The sequence below is a fragment of the Lactuca virosa genome, chromosome 1 (assembly GCF_052849685.1).
Source record: "Lactuca virosa cultivar CGN04683 chromosome 1, Lactuca_virosa_CGN04683_v6, whole genome shotgun sequence".
Lineage (NCBI taxonomy): Eukaryota > Viridiplantae > Streptophyta > Magnoliopsida > Asterales > Asteraceae > Lactuca > Lactuca virosa.
Genome location: NC_136426.1, coordinates 105,521,880 through 105,537,552, shown reverse-complemented (window position 1 = coordinate 105,537,552; position 15,673 = coordinate 105,521,880). Strand labels below are relative to the sequence as shown.

The 15,673-nt window shown below is 36.7% G+C and overlaps 1 protein-coding gene across 1 annotated transcript; it reads left to right on the top strand.

Annotated features, from left to right (window-relative positions):
• Positions 1-4,018: 4,018 nt before the first annotated feature.
• On the top strand, positions 4,019-5,728 carry LOC145155288 (2-Cys peroxiredoxin BAS1, chloroplastic-like). The gene is made up of 7 exons (XM_079075588.1): positions 4,019-4,328; positions 4,539-4,610; positions 4,708-4,789; positions 4,878-4,957; positions 5,067-5,192; positions 5,267-5,380; positions 5,485-5,728. Exons 1-7 carry the CDS (start codon positions 4,122-4,124, stop codon positions 5,599-5,601), a joined length of 798 nt encoding a protein of 265 aa, XP_078931714.1. The 5' UTR covers positions 4,019-4,121; the 3' UTR covers positions 5,602-5,728.
• The last annotated feature ends 9,945 nt before the right edge of the window (positions 5,729-15,673 follow it).

Genomic DNA, 15,673 nt, shown 5'->3' with positions numbered 1-15,673 from the left:
CTTTAAGAGCTACGATTGCCAGTTAGGTTTTGAAGTCATACTCAATAACAGTTTTAGACTTATCCAAGTGGGAGACTGTTGGATTAATGTCTAAGTCCATAACTATATTTGGTATGTACTTGACCCGGCCCGGCATGGTCCATTTGGGTTGCACTTCACCGGCATAATTTATATGGATAGTCTTTTGAGAATAGTATATTTATGATTTATATTAATATATTATAAGTTCTAATATATTAATATGGAATCATATTATTTAATTAGTATTGATCAAGAATTAATTTAGAATTAATTAAGTGATCAAAAAGAACTAATTAAATATGGACTCTTATATATATGGAATGGGCAAAGTTCATTTAGGCTGGGCTAAGCTTTCATGGATGGTCCATGGAGCTTTTAACCCATGGATCCTATGTAAATGAAAGGTCATGGGTATTAGGGTTTACATGGATGTAACCCTAATCCTCCATAATATATAAAGGGGTCCTTGGCTCACAAAATTGGCACAAGTGTGTGAAAATAAGAGTGGGCCGATTTTAGTGTGCATACATATTCTCTCAAGTTCTTCCAAGGTGTTTTGGTGATTTGTGATTCCATTTGAGGCTTCCACACTATTGGGGCCAAGCTCTTAAAGCTTGAAGACATCAAGCTACATCAAAAGGTATGTCATCTAACTATAACTTTGTAGTATAGGTGCTTCATAATATGCTAGTTAGGATGAAACCTTGGAATATTTAATATTTGAATGTATAATAGAGAAAACATAGATCCAAGGTTTATAGGGTTGCATGTACACCATAGGAGTGTTAGAATGCTCAAAAACCCAACAACTTCTTGTCCCAAAAATGGCGATTCTTGTCCCAAAAATGGTGATTCTTGATCACTTCAGAAATGGGCACTTTATCTTGTAGATTTAGACATTTCTTCCTCTAAGGCACTTCTTGTCCCAAAAATGGTGATTCTTGAGCATGGAATGTTCTTGACCCAATAAGTCTTCCTTTCAGACCTTATGAGGGGTCTTGAGTCATAAAAATGTGGTCTTGAGAGTTAGTTTCACTCCATGCATGCTATAAAGGATCTTAATGCATTAAGATGTTGAGGGTTTGTGTTTTAAGCACTTATTGGCCATGCAAAGTCATAAAGTTGGAAACTTTATGACTCATAATGGTATTTTAGCCTTGGATCTAACTTTAGATGTGAAGGTTTGGAGTATTAAGTTCGTAATGGAAAAAGGGCTGAATGGGGCGCGTACGTTGGGCATACCAAGTGGTACGTTGCGCGTACGCGGTCAGCGCCCCGTAAGATGGTCAAACACTGAGTACGCCCCGCATATAGAAAAGTACACCCAACGTACTCGAGATGAGTCGACTCGGTCGAGTTGGCTCGGTTGGGTTGACTCGACTAGGTGTTGACTTTGACTTTGACCAAGTTTGACTTAAGGGTATTTTGGATTGTGCTTGAGAATTGGTCATTTGGTTGGATAGGTAACAGTTAGAGCTGAGATTTTGAGTCGGGACCTCATCAACTTTTGTTCAGATTGAGAGGTGAGTTTTCCTCACTGTGCTTGTGGGTCGAAGGCACCAAGGCCGACCCATTAGATTGGATATCCTGTTATATGATAGTATGTTATTAAGGTGTAAAGATATGTTAGATTGGTATCCTGGTATATAGGATGTTAGCATACGGTAGTGATTTGTAGATCTGCTTGTTGTCTGTTGATTGGTTATATGTTTATCTGTTATGTATATGTCGACATGTTAAGGTTGGTTGGGTTGAGGCGGTCCTGCTTTGTGCTGAAGGCCAAGATACCCGAGGCGGTCCGGATATGCTGTAGGCCCTGCGAGGAGGTTTAGTCAGGCCGAAGGCTCGACGAGTAGTCCGGATAGGCTGAAGGCCCTACGAGGCGGTCCAGTCATGCCGAGGACTCGGGAGCGGTCCAGATAGGTTGTAGGCCCTACGAGGCGGTCCAGTCGGGTTAAAGGCTCATTTATGCATGCTTTTGTTTGTGTGTTTTATGTGGTGGTACTTTGAGGGAACTCACTAAGATTTGGCTTACGGTTTTAGTTTATTGTTTCAGGTACTTCTGATGATCGCGAAAAGACGAAGGCGTGACCGTACACATCCTCCCGCTTTATGACCTTATGATTTTGGGATACTCTGATATTGTTAAACATTTTGGAAACAATGATTTTGTAAACACTTTATGATTATGGGTTGTTTTGAAAAGTATAAAATTGTTGTGATTTTTGAGATGTTACAATGTATTACCCTATTTTTCAAAAAAATGATGAAATCCCAAACTTTTCTCTAAGAGCACCATCTTCCACCACCTTCACATGTGTGGAAGAAGAACAATTAATATGGAGACAAAGAACGTATTTAATCAAAATCATCTTAGATTTTCTAGAATTTTGCAAAATATTTGAAAAATAACGTATTTATGAAAATTGAAGCACAAAATGAACTTAACTATAACAAATTGATTTTGTTTTTCAAATCTCGAGCTATTCAAAATAATGATGGGTAGAAAAACGAGGAAGATTTCCAAGTGCCGATCGGAGCCGTTGTCGTTGTTTTTAGAAACAAAAGCCAATTGGGGAATTTGATAAGATGAGCATACAAAGAGAATCAAACTCATTGACATTTAAGGGGATAGGTGACAAAGATCAGATTGAAAAACTTCAATAAGTCGGCGACAGAACGTGAGGCGATCGGTGACGGAGATCAATAGATCAAAGAACTTCAATTTTGAGATGCTTTCACCGATCTACATTTTCATTTTCAATAACTCATATTCAAAACAATGCCTATATGGACGTTACTCAACACCACTGTTTTGAAAACCGGACAGGACCGGCCGGTTGAACCGTTTTAACCGGCTGTGATACCGGTTTTTTAAGGCCTTAAAACCGCTTTTAAACCAGACCGGAAAAAACCAGAGGTTCAACCAAAAACCGGATAAAACCGGTGTGGTCTAACCGGAAAAAACCGGTGGTTTTAGAAAAATAGATATAAAATTTGTACCGAGTGAAAACCAAGGGGAGGGTCCCATTTTTATTTGAGACGTCCACTCTTTGTTTTTATGCATCCTTAGTACTCGGCTCCTTTATATAGAACTCTAAAAGCCCTCATCTCAGTTTTTTGGCGATGTGGGACGTGGGAGCAAACTAAATAAACATAAAACAATTACAATGGAGTCTCCTTATTCCTCTCTACACTCGATACTACGATAGTTTTTTTTTCTATTATCTTTATAACAAACATTTAAGAAAGAATCATATAAATTATTAGAACACAAAACTTAAAAATGTGTTGTTTTATTTTAAATCGTAATATATATATATATATATATATATATATATATATATATATATATATATATATGATGTCATCCGGTTCATCCGGTTTTTGGGACCGGTTCGACCGGTCAAACCAATAGAACCATGGTGGGACGGCCGGTTCGAAGTCCGGTCCGGTTTTCAAAACATTGCTCAACACCCAAAGCATGCATGAACATAATAATAGATCACATCATCTAAACAATGCTTGAGATTTACCTTTTAAAATTTTCATTTCTTTTATTAAAATGCAATTCATTGTTTAATGGTTTAAAATGTAAATAAAAAAAAGTTCAAAGACCATTTAAAACCGAAAACATGAGTTTATGAAGTTTTCATTACAATAACCCTTAAAAATAAGAAATTCAACCACAACTTGAACAAAGTTTTAAAGACTAAACAAACATAATTTAAATAGTTACTAAAGTGTAAATAAAAAAATGTACATTAAAAGGTCAAACCTAATCAAAATTTTGTTTTTCAATATTAAAAGGTCAAACCTAATCAACATTTTGTTTTTCAATTTTGAATAAAATTTTGTTTTTCAGTTTTGAATATGTTTATATGCATGTTATTTGTTGAGCAAAAGTCAACAAATTATGCACACACTCCATTGGTATCTTTGACCTTAAGTCAACAGATTGTTCTACACAAATAGTCGTCCTATTCGACACCCACACTATCTTGATTTATCCCCCATCTATCACTTCCCCACCATACATATAACCAACCCTAAAAACACTCCATCACAGAGGTAGAGACTCGAGAGGAGATCGCTCACCAATGGCTTGTTCATCTGCTTCAGCTGCTCTTCTTTCTTCTACAAACCCTAGAAACTCCTCTTACATTTCCCCCAAATCATCATCCAATCTTTCTCAAACCCTAAGTTTTTCCAACTCTTCCTCCATCAACTTCCGATCCAAGTCCCTCCGCTCCAACCTCCTCGCTCGCGCTTCTACCACCCGTCGCAGTGGATTCGTTGTCAAAGCGGTAAGTTATTTGTTTCCCCATCGCTTTGTTTTTGCTTCGTTGACTGAAATCTGTTCCTTAGAAGTCGTTACTTTAGAGAAGAGTAATTGAATTCAGCTTCTGTTAGATATTCGATCTTACACATCGCTGATTTGAGTCTGAAAATGTCATATCTCAGTGAGATTGATTTGTGAAATCTATCTCTCATCTCGACTTTATTTATGTATGTAGGGACTACCACTGGTTGGAAATGTCGCACCAGACTTCGAAGCAGAAGCTGTTTTTGATCAAGAGTTCATCAAGGTAATCGAATCGATTCGTCATGACCTTCATATTTTTTGATAATAGCACCTTGAAATAATCATGAACTTCTTTAACTCTATGAAATTTGCGATTACAGGTTAAGCTCTCTGACTACATTGGGAAGAAATACGTGATTCTCTTTTTCTACCCTCTCGACTTCACTTTTGTTTGCCCAACTGGTGATTCCATCATTTCTTCACTTAATCTGTTTACTTTTTTTGGTAAACAAATTCTCATTTCACCTCATTATGTTTCTGATACATGCAGAAATCACTGCTTTCAGTGATCGACATGCTGAATTTGACAAGATAAACACTGAAATTTTGGGTGTTTCTGTCGACAGTGTGGTATACAATATACACATTCACGAATTATTTCATGATGCTTTTGTTGTTAATTCATATATCTTAATGCTAAAATGATGACAATATTGTGTTATTTTTCGATTTTTCCTAGTTCTCCCATCTTGCATGGGTTCAAACAGATAGAAAATCCGGAGGCCTTGGTGATTTGAACTATCCATTGGTTTCTGATGTCACCAAATCAATTTCAAAAGCTTTCAATGTTCTGATAGAAGATCAGGTGCACTAATTTCTTTAACCTAAATTGTAAACACTTTACAAAACTTATATCAATTCTTGATCTTTACATTTCAGGGAATCGCATTGAGAGGGCTTTTCATAATTGATAAAGAAGGTGTTATTCAGCATTCCACAATCAACAATCTTGCAATTGGGAGAAGTGTAGATGAAACATTGAGAACACTTCAGGTACCATTTGGGTTTTCAAGATTCTTCTCTTTAGTCTTTATAGACATTTTCTTTAGATGTTGGTGGTGTTTGAGAATTGAGATGCATGTGTGTTTGTACTGTAGGCATTGCAATTTGTACAAGAGAACCCAGATGAAGTATGCCCAGCTGGATGGAAGCCAGGGGAGAAGTCAATGAAGCCAGATCCTAAACTCAGCAAGGAATACTTTGCAGCAGTATGATTGGGTACCCTTGTGAAATTGGATTATGAGAGTATTTTTTTTTTCGGGGTAATAAAACTTGTGGAACTATTATATGTTAATGTTAAAAAGTTTTATTATAATTAATGGGATGCATATCATGCATAAATTTGTGCATCTTATCAATAATCTTGTACATCACAAGATTATTGAAGATTCAAGAATTATGTAGTAAGTTATGCAACCATAATTTGGATTGAATGGAATCTTGAAACAAAATTGCGTATTCACGTGTTCTTAATGGTGTCAAATGTAATATTCAAGATTCAACTGGTTTTGTTTTATAAATAAGTAGTACATAAGGAAATTACCACTTTGCCCTTTAGTGTCTTGTTGACTCGTTTCCAGCTATATTTGTTGTAATGTAAATCTGATGTCCCGTGTTGACCGAACAGTCAGCAACGAAAATAGAAGAAGAACAAAAAGGAAGAAAGACCTAACACTGGTTTAGTAAAAAATTGCTGCATAAAATTTAAAAGGACGAAAAGGGATAGATGATAAAAGTATTGTGGTCATTCTCAAAACTACATAAAGTCTGTGGGCAAAGGGAAAAGGGGCAAACGGAAGGTCAAAATGGTCAAAGGGACTAAATGTGACAAATATTAAAAGGTTTGTGGCTAATGTCTAATGCACAATAACTTCATGTTCCATAAAATTCAAAAGGACGAAAAGGGATAGATGATAAAAGTGTTGTGGCCATTGTTAAAACTACATAAAGTGTATGGGCAAAGGGAAAAGGCAAAAGAAAGGTCAAAGTGATCAAACGAACCGGATGAGACAAATCTTGTGGTTAATGTCTAATGCACAATAACTTCACTCTTCCTCATAACCATATAAATATAAACTAATAGGACACATAGGGCGTTTGGGAGCAAGTTTCTTTAGCTTATTTAAAAAATAAAATAAAAACTTGAATTTAATGAAGAAAAAGACCGTTTGCCTGTTAGACATCTCTGAATTGGTCTATAACATTATTCAACATGTTTGCCACGGCCTCTAAATGTAACATCCTAATAATTAATGTAAAATTTTCATTTTTAAAATCATTTCAAATCCATAAGTTTTACAAAATAAGTTTCTAAAAGTCACAATCATAAATCAGAGTATCCTAAAATCATAAAACACAAAAATTCGGGATGATGTGCACGATCAAGCCTTCAACTTGCCTATGTCTTCTGAAGTACCTGAAACCATATAATCAAACTGTAAACCAAAGCTTAATGAGTTCCCCCAAAGTACCGCACACAACCAAACAGATAACATGCATATATGAGCCTTCAGTCTGACTGGACCGCCTCGCATGACCTACAACCTATCTGGACCGCTCTCCAGGCCTTCGACCTGATTGGACCGCCTCGCAGGGCCTACAACCCATCAAGACCACCCTGCGTATCTTAGCCTTCAGCACAAAGCAGGACCGCCTCAACCCAACCACAATATGACGACATATGCAACAGATAAACATAAACACATATCCAACAAGTACATGTAATAATATAGATCTACTAATCTATCATATAAATATCATAACATCATCCTATATACCATAATACATAAACTAATGGGCCGACATTGGTGCCTTCGACCCACAGGTAGAGCGAGGAAAACCCACCTCACAGTCTGAAAGATAGCTGAACGGATCACTGCTCCAAATATTGTCTCTACAGGTCACCTATACGATAAACAGGGACCCAATCTCAATCTATTATTCAAATTACCCAAATTGAACTAAAGTCAAACTTGGTCAAAGTCAATGGTCAATGGTCAAAAGTCAAAAGTCAAATTCCCACATCAGGTTGAGTACGCCTTGCGTACTCCATCTCTACGCATGACGTAGAGAGTTCCTTCGTAGATTACGAGACTCCAACTATGTAAGCGATGTGTACTCCTTTGGTACGCCCTGCGTACCTAAGCCAAGTCCAACCTCTTCATTAAGCACTTATTCCCTTAAGACCTTACGACCATAACTCAGATCTAATTCCAAATATCATCCTAAATCATAAAGTTTCCAACTTTAGGACTTTGCATGGCTAAAAGGTGCCCAAAACCAAAACCATAACTTATTACACAACCCCAAGCTTCATTTCTCTTTGCATGGGTGAAAGGAAAGAATCAATATTGCATTTTTATGTTGCTAAGCACACAAGAACGTCTGAAAATGCTACTCATTGTGTAACGTCCCAAAATTCAAACCAAAAATTTTCGTTTTCATATTAATTAAAACATCAACCAAACATGTTTAATAAAAACCCAACAGAAATCATAATATATTCATAATCATCCAAAACATATCAGAGTCAAATAAGTGCAAAATCACAGTGTGTGCGATGCGATCACACCGAGCTCTTCCCCTTTGATCCGGAAGTACCTGAAACATAAATTGAACACAATAAGCATGAAACTTAGTGAGTTCCCCAAAATACCGCATACCATACATATACGCCAGCTCAAGGCTGTGCCGGGTCTATTTCAACTCATGCGTTGACCCAAGCCGTACCGGGTCTATTTCACTCCCAAGTCTATTTCAACTCATATGTCAGCACAAGGCTGTACCGGGTCTATTTCACTCTCGAGTCTATTTCACCCCACATACATATAACAAACAGGGACACATGCATATAACACATACAACATGAGTCACAAACACTACAAGCACATAACATATCCTAGTGTCCTACAGTATAGTGAGCAAACTCACCTCAGTCTGCTGTCAGTCAATAGATGCTTGGGCTGCTGAACCGGAGAATCCCCACACTAACCAACCAAATAAAACCTCAATTAATAACTGGGTCATAATCCATAACCGAGAATCTAGTTCATTGGTCCAACACCCAGGGTAAAAGACCATTTTACCCTTTCCTCACTTGGCTCAATATTCGAGGCCCAATTGACACTAAAACCCCAATAATGGCCTAATTTCCTAAAGGTTACCTAAAGCCCAATATGGGCCCAAATCCAAGAAGGCTGAAAGCCTAACAATGGTCCAAATTCAGAAAGGCTAGTGGCCCAATAAGGCCCACAACCCAATATGGGCCCAAATCTGAGAAGGCCTAAAGCCTAACAATGGTCCAAAGTCAAAAAGGCTAGTGGACCAACAAGGCCCAAAACCCTAGTAGGCAAAATATGACCCAAACCGCAAAGCCCAAGAACAGGCCTGGTACGCTGCGCGTACCAGACGTACGCCCGGCGTACTAGGCAGCACGCCTGATCGGGGACTCGAAATTGTACGCTTGCGTATGCGCCCATTAAGCACTTAATGCTTGCAACTAAACGTCCAAAATTCAGATCCAAGCCTTGTGGGATGTCTTAATTCATAAAGTCACTAACTTGGAGCCTTTGCATGGCGTAAAAGAACTCAAACCCGAGATTTAGCGTTCTACTTTCACTAAATGGACACAAACACATGCATGGTTGATCCACAACCATCAAGATGCTAACTTTATGAACTAGGGACCTCAGAAACATCAAGAGAAGCAACTCCGAACTTCTGGAGTGGAAAAATTCCCACTAGATCTCATTCATGGGGACCAAAAGTGACCAAAACTTCATAATACTAGATCTAAGCATACAATGAGCAAGTTCCAAGCTTTATACCTTAATGAATCTAGAAATGATGAGTAAAATATGGATTTGCAAACTCTCGTTTGATCAAAGCTCCTTCTTCAACACTCTTCTTCCTCAAAGCTCACCAACACACACTAAAACATACACAAAGAGGGTCACATCTTCTCTAGAGGGGCTAGGGTTTCGAAATGAGGCTCAAAGGGTAGTGGAGGCTGAGAAGTGAGGGGATAATGGGTCATAATGTTGTTTAAATAGGGTCCAAAACCTAAAATAAGGGTTTGTCCCATGGGTGCGTACGCCCAACATATAAGGAGTACACCCACCGTACCCCCAATTTTCTGAAAATGGAAAAAATGCCCCCCCCCCCCCCCCCGAAGGACCAAATTTGAAAACCAGTTACACACCAAGGGTCAAAACTAAAAATTACCTTGAATCGGGTGTTACACATGAGGGTTGGAGTAGCTCATACTCAACTAGACCAAGAATATGGGACAAAAGGACATAAAACTAAGGACTAACAAGATCTAACAAATCATTCACCAAGTCCAAAACTTTATACCTCTTGGAGAATGCTTGAGAGGTGCAAATCCCATATCTACAATGCTTGAAGCTTTCCAAGAAACACTACCAACATCTTATTCCTTCAAAAGCACCCAAAACACACTTTAGCTCACAAGGCACAAATATGGGGTTAGGGTTTCAAGGGAGTCATTTGGAGAGATGGAGGCTAAGAATGGAAATGGCTTATGGAGGTTAATGTGTTTAAATAGGGCTTAAAACCCCCAAATTTAGGGTTTGCAATTTAGTTGAGTACACGCTACGTACTCCTTATGTACGCCCTGCGTACTCGAAGACACCCACATCATTATTTAATGACTTATGCCCAGCGTACGCCCGATGTAAGGACCAATTTTGCAATAATTTAATACTTGAGTCAAGAACGGAAATACCTAATTTGCCTGGTGTTACACTAAATGACCTCTGCACAAATCAAAAGCCTTGAAACTGTCTTTTCCTAATTAAACGATCTTACATTTTTTAACCATTAACAAGTTGGCCTTTAAATAACTTCTGCACAAATCAAAAGCTTAGAAACTGCATATGTCCGGTTAAGCAATCTTAAATTCTTTTAACCATGAAGATGTTTGAACCATTCTACATGATTTACCAAATAATCCCAAAGTTTGTTTGTGAGTAGGAACCGAAAACTTTTATTTTAAAACAAAAAACTTTTTATCAATATTAAACTATATCAAATAGTGTTTAAAAGCTTTTAGTTTTTATTTAATTTTTACAATTTTAAAATTTTACATATACTTTTTCAAAATACTCAACACAAATGATAAATGATTCATCTATTTTTACCAAACATACTCATAATATGATTAGTCTAATGTAACGTGTAAAAGCATAAACACTTATTTTATAGAACCCTTTTAAGCGTATTTCGTAAAGATAGCTTTTATTTATGATTTTTTTTTGCTAAAATAGTTATTAGCTTTTAAATTTATAAACTTAATTAAAAAAATTATTTTGGATTCCACGATATATGTTTAAAATAAAAGCTAAAAAGTTCAATCGGCATTTTTTTTTAGAGTAAATTACATGGAAGGTGCTTGTGGTTCGGGATAATTTGCGTGCCTAGTCCTAACTTGATTTTTTTTTAATTCGGAACGTCCATACTATATGTTTTTGTTGCGTCAATGGTCTCTACTATACATAAAAAGACAATTTTACCCTTAAAATTTTATTTTCAGATTTGTTATTAGTATTTTTATTTAGAAAAACTATTTATTAAAAAATCCATGTGAGTCCCACCACTTAGACCATCTCCAACCCATCTCTATTTTTCCCTCCATAAATGGAGTAAAAAATGAAGTAAAAAGTGTTTCATCTCCAACCATACTCCATTATCTACCCCATTTTTTACCCCAAAAAGTATATTCCTAGAATATTCCATTTTTATAACTTATATATATTGTCAAATACACCCCTCTACTAATTAAACTCTATATTTATGATTAATTAATATAAATTAGTATATAACATGATATTATAAATATTAAATATTGCATTTAAATTATAATTAGTAGATAAAATAAACTAAAAATGTATAAAATAAAAATGAGAGGGACTAAAATTGGCAACCAAACTTCACCTCCATTTTTGGAGATATGAATAGTATTCCCCCATATATGGGGGAATACTATTCATATCTCCAAAAATGGAGGTGAAAATGGGGTAGGGTTGGAGAAGAATGGGGGAAGAAATGAGGGAAAAAATGGAGTTTGGGGGTGGGTTGGAGATGCCCTTAAAACCCACTCTCTTACTTCCCTCTTCTCTTGCACTTTCTCCATCTTGATCGCCGACACCTAAACTTTCCTTCCTTGAAACTCCCATCGGGCCGGCGTTCACCATCCTCTCTGCTGCCACTGTCTTCCGCCGCCCTCTTTACCGCCACTGGCGTCCAAAAGTCACCCCTCGCCCTAGCGACACCGATTTTCAGAATCAAGCACCATTGTTTCTTTCCCCTTATCTCTTTTCTACATCGTTCGATTCTATTTACCCCCATCACCGCCTCTTTTGGACCACAGTCAAACCAAATCAACCACTTATGTGATTCAAAAACCCTCATACTTCCTTCGATATCGGTGTTTCCCTCAAACCACCTCTGATCCCAAACCACTTCTTATACTTGATTCGCCTCAGATTTTGTTTAGATTTACAGGTATTTCACTATTTCAATCCTTGTAATGGGTTTGTTTACAAGCTGATTATTCTATCTAGGTTGTTTACATGTAATTTTTTTTCTCAGATAAATGAGTCTTCTCTCATGGAGCAGTTATCGTTGGGGAAGCTGATTAGATATGATCAAGATCCTTCACCGGAGAAGGTTAAGAGCAAAGAAAAATAGTGATGGGAAGGATGGGTCTTTTTCATATGGAAAAGATTACGATGGGTGATTGGAAAATAGGGAAGAGATATCTGATCTTAATCTTCTGAATTTTATTTTTTGGTTTGTACCTAAATCCTCATTCACGCTTTCAGTGAAGAGGTCAAGAAGGCACCTCTTTTTTCTCCTAGGACTTAGCAAGAAAGGGGTTGTGTATAAATAATGGAGGTACATGTTGATGGGTTTTAAGCATAAGAACAATCCTATGTGCTCATACAAACCCTAATGCTTGGATCTAGGTTTCTCTATTGTACATGCAATGAATCCAAGACTTACAAACCCTAGATCTATCAAATAAGAACTGAAATAAGGGTTTAGTAATTACCTTTGATTGTTATATAGCAATAACAATCAATCCTTGCTTTGATTGGCTTCAGAAAGCTTAGTGCCTCAAGTGTTGCACCTCTAATGGAGTCACAAACACCACTAAGCAACTTGGATGAAGAAGGAGGAGAGAGGAGCCACCAAAAACGGCCGTAAACCCTAAAGGAAGTGTTCACCATGTTTTTGGGGCTTAAGGGTCCTTTATATACATGTAGGCTATTAGGGTTTGCAACTAGGAAACCCTAATCTGACTGCTTAGGCCCTAAGCAGCCCATGGACTCCTTTAACATATCCCTTGGACGATTTCTAATGGGCTTCCCATAGAATTCGTCCAACCTATATATTATTAGGTGATCCATAGCCCAATCGTAATTATCTTATAATTACAAATCTAGTCCCCTAAATTCAATTAATCTCTTTTAGTCACAAAATTAACTCTCAATTAATTCTTGACTAATATTAATTAAACAATATGATTTCTCCTTTAATATATTATTCTTATAATATATTAATAAATCATAATTAAACCTTTCTCTCCTTAATTCATCCTACATATTGCTATGGTGAAGGCAACTCAAAAGGACCATGCTCATAATCGGGTCAAGTACATACCAAAATAGTTATGGACTTAGACACTAATCCAACAGTCTCCCACTTGGATAAGTCTAATAACTATTCTGCGTATGACTTCAGAACCTGATCAGCAATCGTAGCTTCCAAAAGCCGCTGTCAACTCTGATCTTATCAGATACGCGTGTCCTTTAGATAAGGGATCATATATTCCTCCATTCTACAAGATATCGTATAGATACGAGACATGGATTGAAATCATTCTCTCAGTCTATGTGTCGTTTCCCGATTTCCGATTTATGACGACTGACTAATTGAACAAATCAAATCAGTCCTGGCGCGGCCGAGCACTTTCCTTTGTCATCACTAAATCATCGAGGGGCCCACAGATATCGCTTTTATCCCACCTTGGGTAAAAGGAATGGATAAACTTTGACTCAAATGCTTGCTTGCACCTACTAATCGAATCACACACAACAATAAGTTTTATGACACCAAGTTACTGGTGTGTTTACTTATCATCAATGTGCAACCTGCCAGCAAATAACAACTCACACGTCTCGGTTTCAAGAATATACAATGTTATCGTCTCACCAATCACCCGTGATAAAACCATGAAGTGATTCAAGTGAGCGTGGGTTTAATCCAATACTTTAATCTTATCAAAGCACTCATGAACTCTGAAGCAAACTTGTGCTATGTCTAAACACTTTAGACAATCTACAGACATATTCATGACAGTCTTCCTTCATACTTACTCCCAACGTATGACCGACTGTGGAGGTTTGAATAACCTAGTTATTCTGGAAGTCAAAACATGCAAAGTGAAACGCAATAATAATATTAATCCTATGTGGTCCCAAAACTTTTGAGCGTAAATAAAACAATTTTATTTAAACACCATATTGATTACTCATTATTCATTGCTTACTGTTTCAGAAAATCAACTTATAACTCGAATTATAACCACAATTGTCCCATGCTCCAAGCATACACACTTTGGTTTCCTATGGTCCATACTTTGTGAAATAGATCAATTGAAAACTTTTCCAATGAAACTCATTTCACAATCCCCAATCCTTATTATTAGTATAAGAATACCAAATTCTTCCCACTTTTAGAATATGTCATATTCTAACATTTTATGCAATGATTCTTTCGTAATGTCATAGCACAAAAGTCACCAAGACCCGGCTAATGAAATTACAAGGTATTCTATCGGAAATTGTTACAAGACAATTCCATAGACGTGAAGTCTCACATTCAAAGTACATTCCTTTGAACATCCTTCTAGCATAAAAGTTTCTAATCTAGACATATTTGTTAATATCCAACTCCCATTAATGGAAACATTTCCATATTTGCCATATGACAACTCATTCTTAATAGAATCTTATCTATTCATAATAATGTCAATATAGTCCATCCAGTACTATACTTCCAACTACTCACAAGCGACAAATCCTCAGTGAACCTCAGATCGTCCTTTGATAGTTGTTTAATTATTTTAGTCAAAACCGACTCTAGTCCTTTTTCCCTCTTAATGCCCTAGGCATTTGGAAAATTTTAGAATGGTCAAATATTATAGCATATGCAATCGATCCTATACCCGAAGCGTATTGGACACGATGCATAATGTCTCACATAAAGACGTGATACTTTATCAGCCTTCTGCCATAATATTTTATGTGCCCTGTTCCCACAATTCGAACTATGAAGAGGGATGCCGTAATCATAATCGAATTTTGAGAATGCACTATGTATCCTTGACTATATTTATTAATGTTTCTCGATCTAAGCTTTAGAATTTTGAAACGAAGTATAATATTCTCTCCCTTAATTATAGCAAAACAACTTTTCAACCCTTGCAACTTTGCAAAGTGAATCTTTGTTTTCTATAATTAATATTGCTAACTTGCAATACTTACCATAATAATCATGCTCCCACTAACATGATGATTATTTTCTTACCAGCATAACACTTATGCTCCCACTAGCTTTGACATGTATTCAGAAAACAATTGAACTTCTAGAAAACAATGCTTATTGAATTCCTTAAGTTCATATTTCTAATACCTAATGCTTTGATAAGCCTTTATCTAAGCTTTTTAAGCTCATACACCTTTGCCTTAGATAGCTCACATGTGTTTCTAAACAATTCAGAATTTATGTTACTAAGTCCCAAATGTTCAGATCAATTGCCAAATCTCACAATTCGAACTATGAAAAGGGATGCCGTAATCATAATCTAATTTGAGAATACAATTTTCACAATTGCTATCTTCTTAAAATCTCTCTTAGTGAAAGCATTTCCTCACAATCATTTTCATGAAGGAGGAAAACCTTATGACACTTAGATTTTATGATGTATGTGTTCCTATCCATGTGAATTTGTCAAAACGAAAGTTTGCGACAAATCCAAAACCATATGGACTGAACTTGTTCAATCTTGATTTCTTGCCTCATGGTAACACGAGTGCCCACCATGTCTTCCAAGTGGTTTAGCAACTCACCCTTACATATCAATGTACTTTCCATTGATCAAGGTGCTTTGTCTTTATGCATTCAAATGAGAACTCATAGAACTCACATACATATTTAGCTTAATTGGAATGGCACAGAAACAAATAATGTCAACACGAT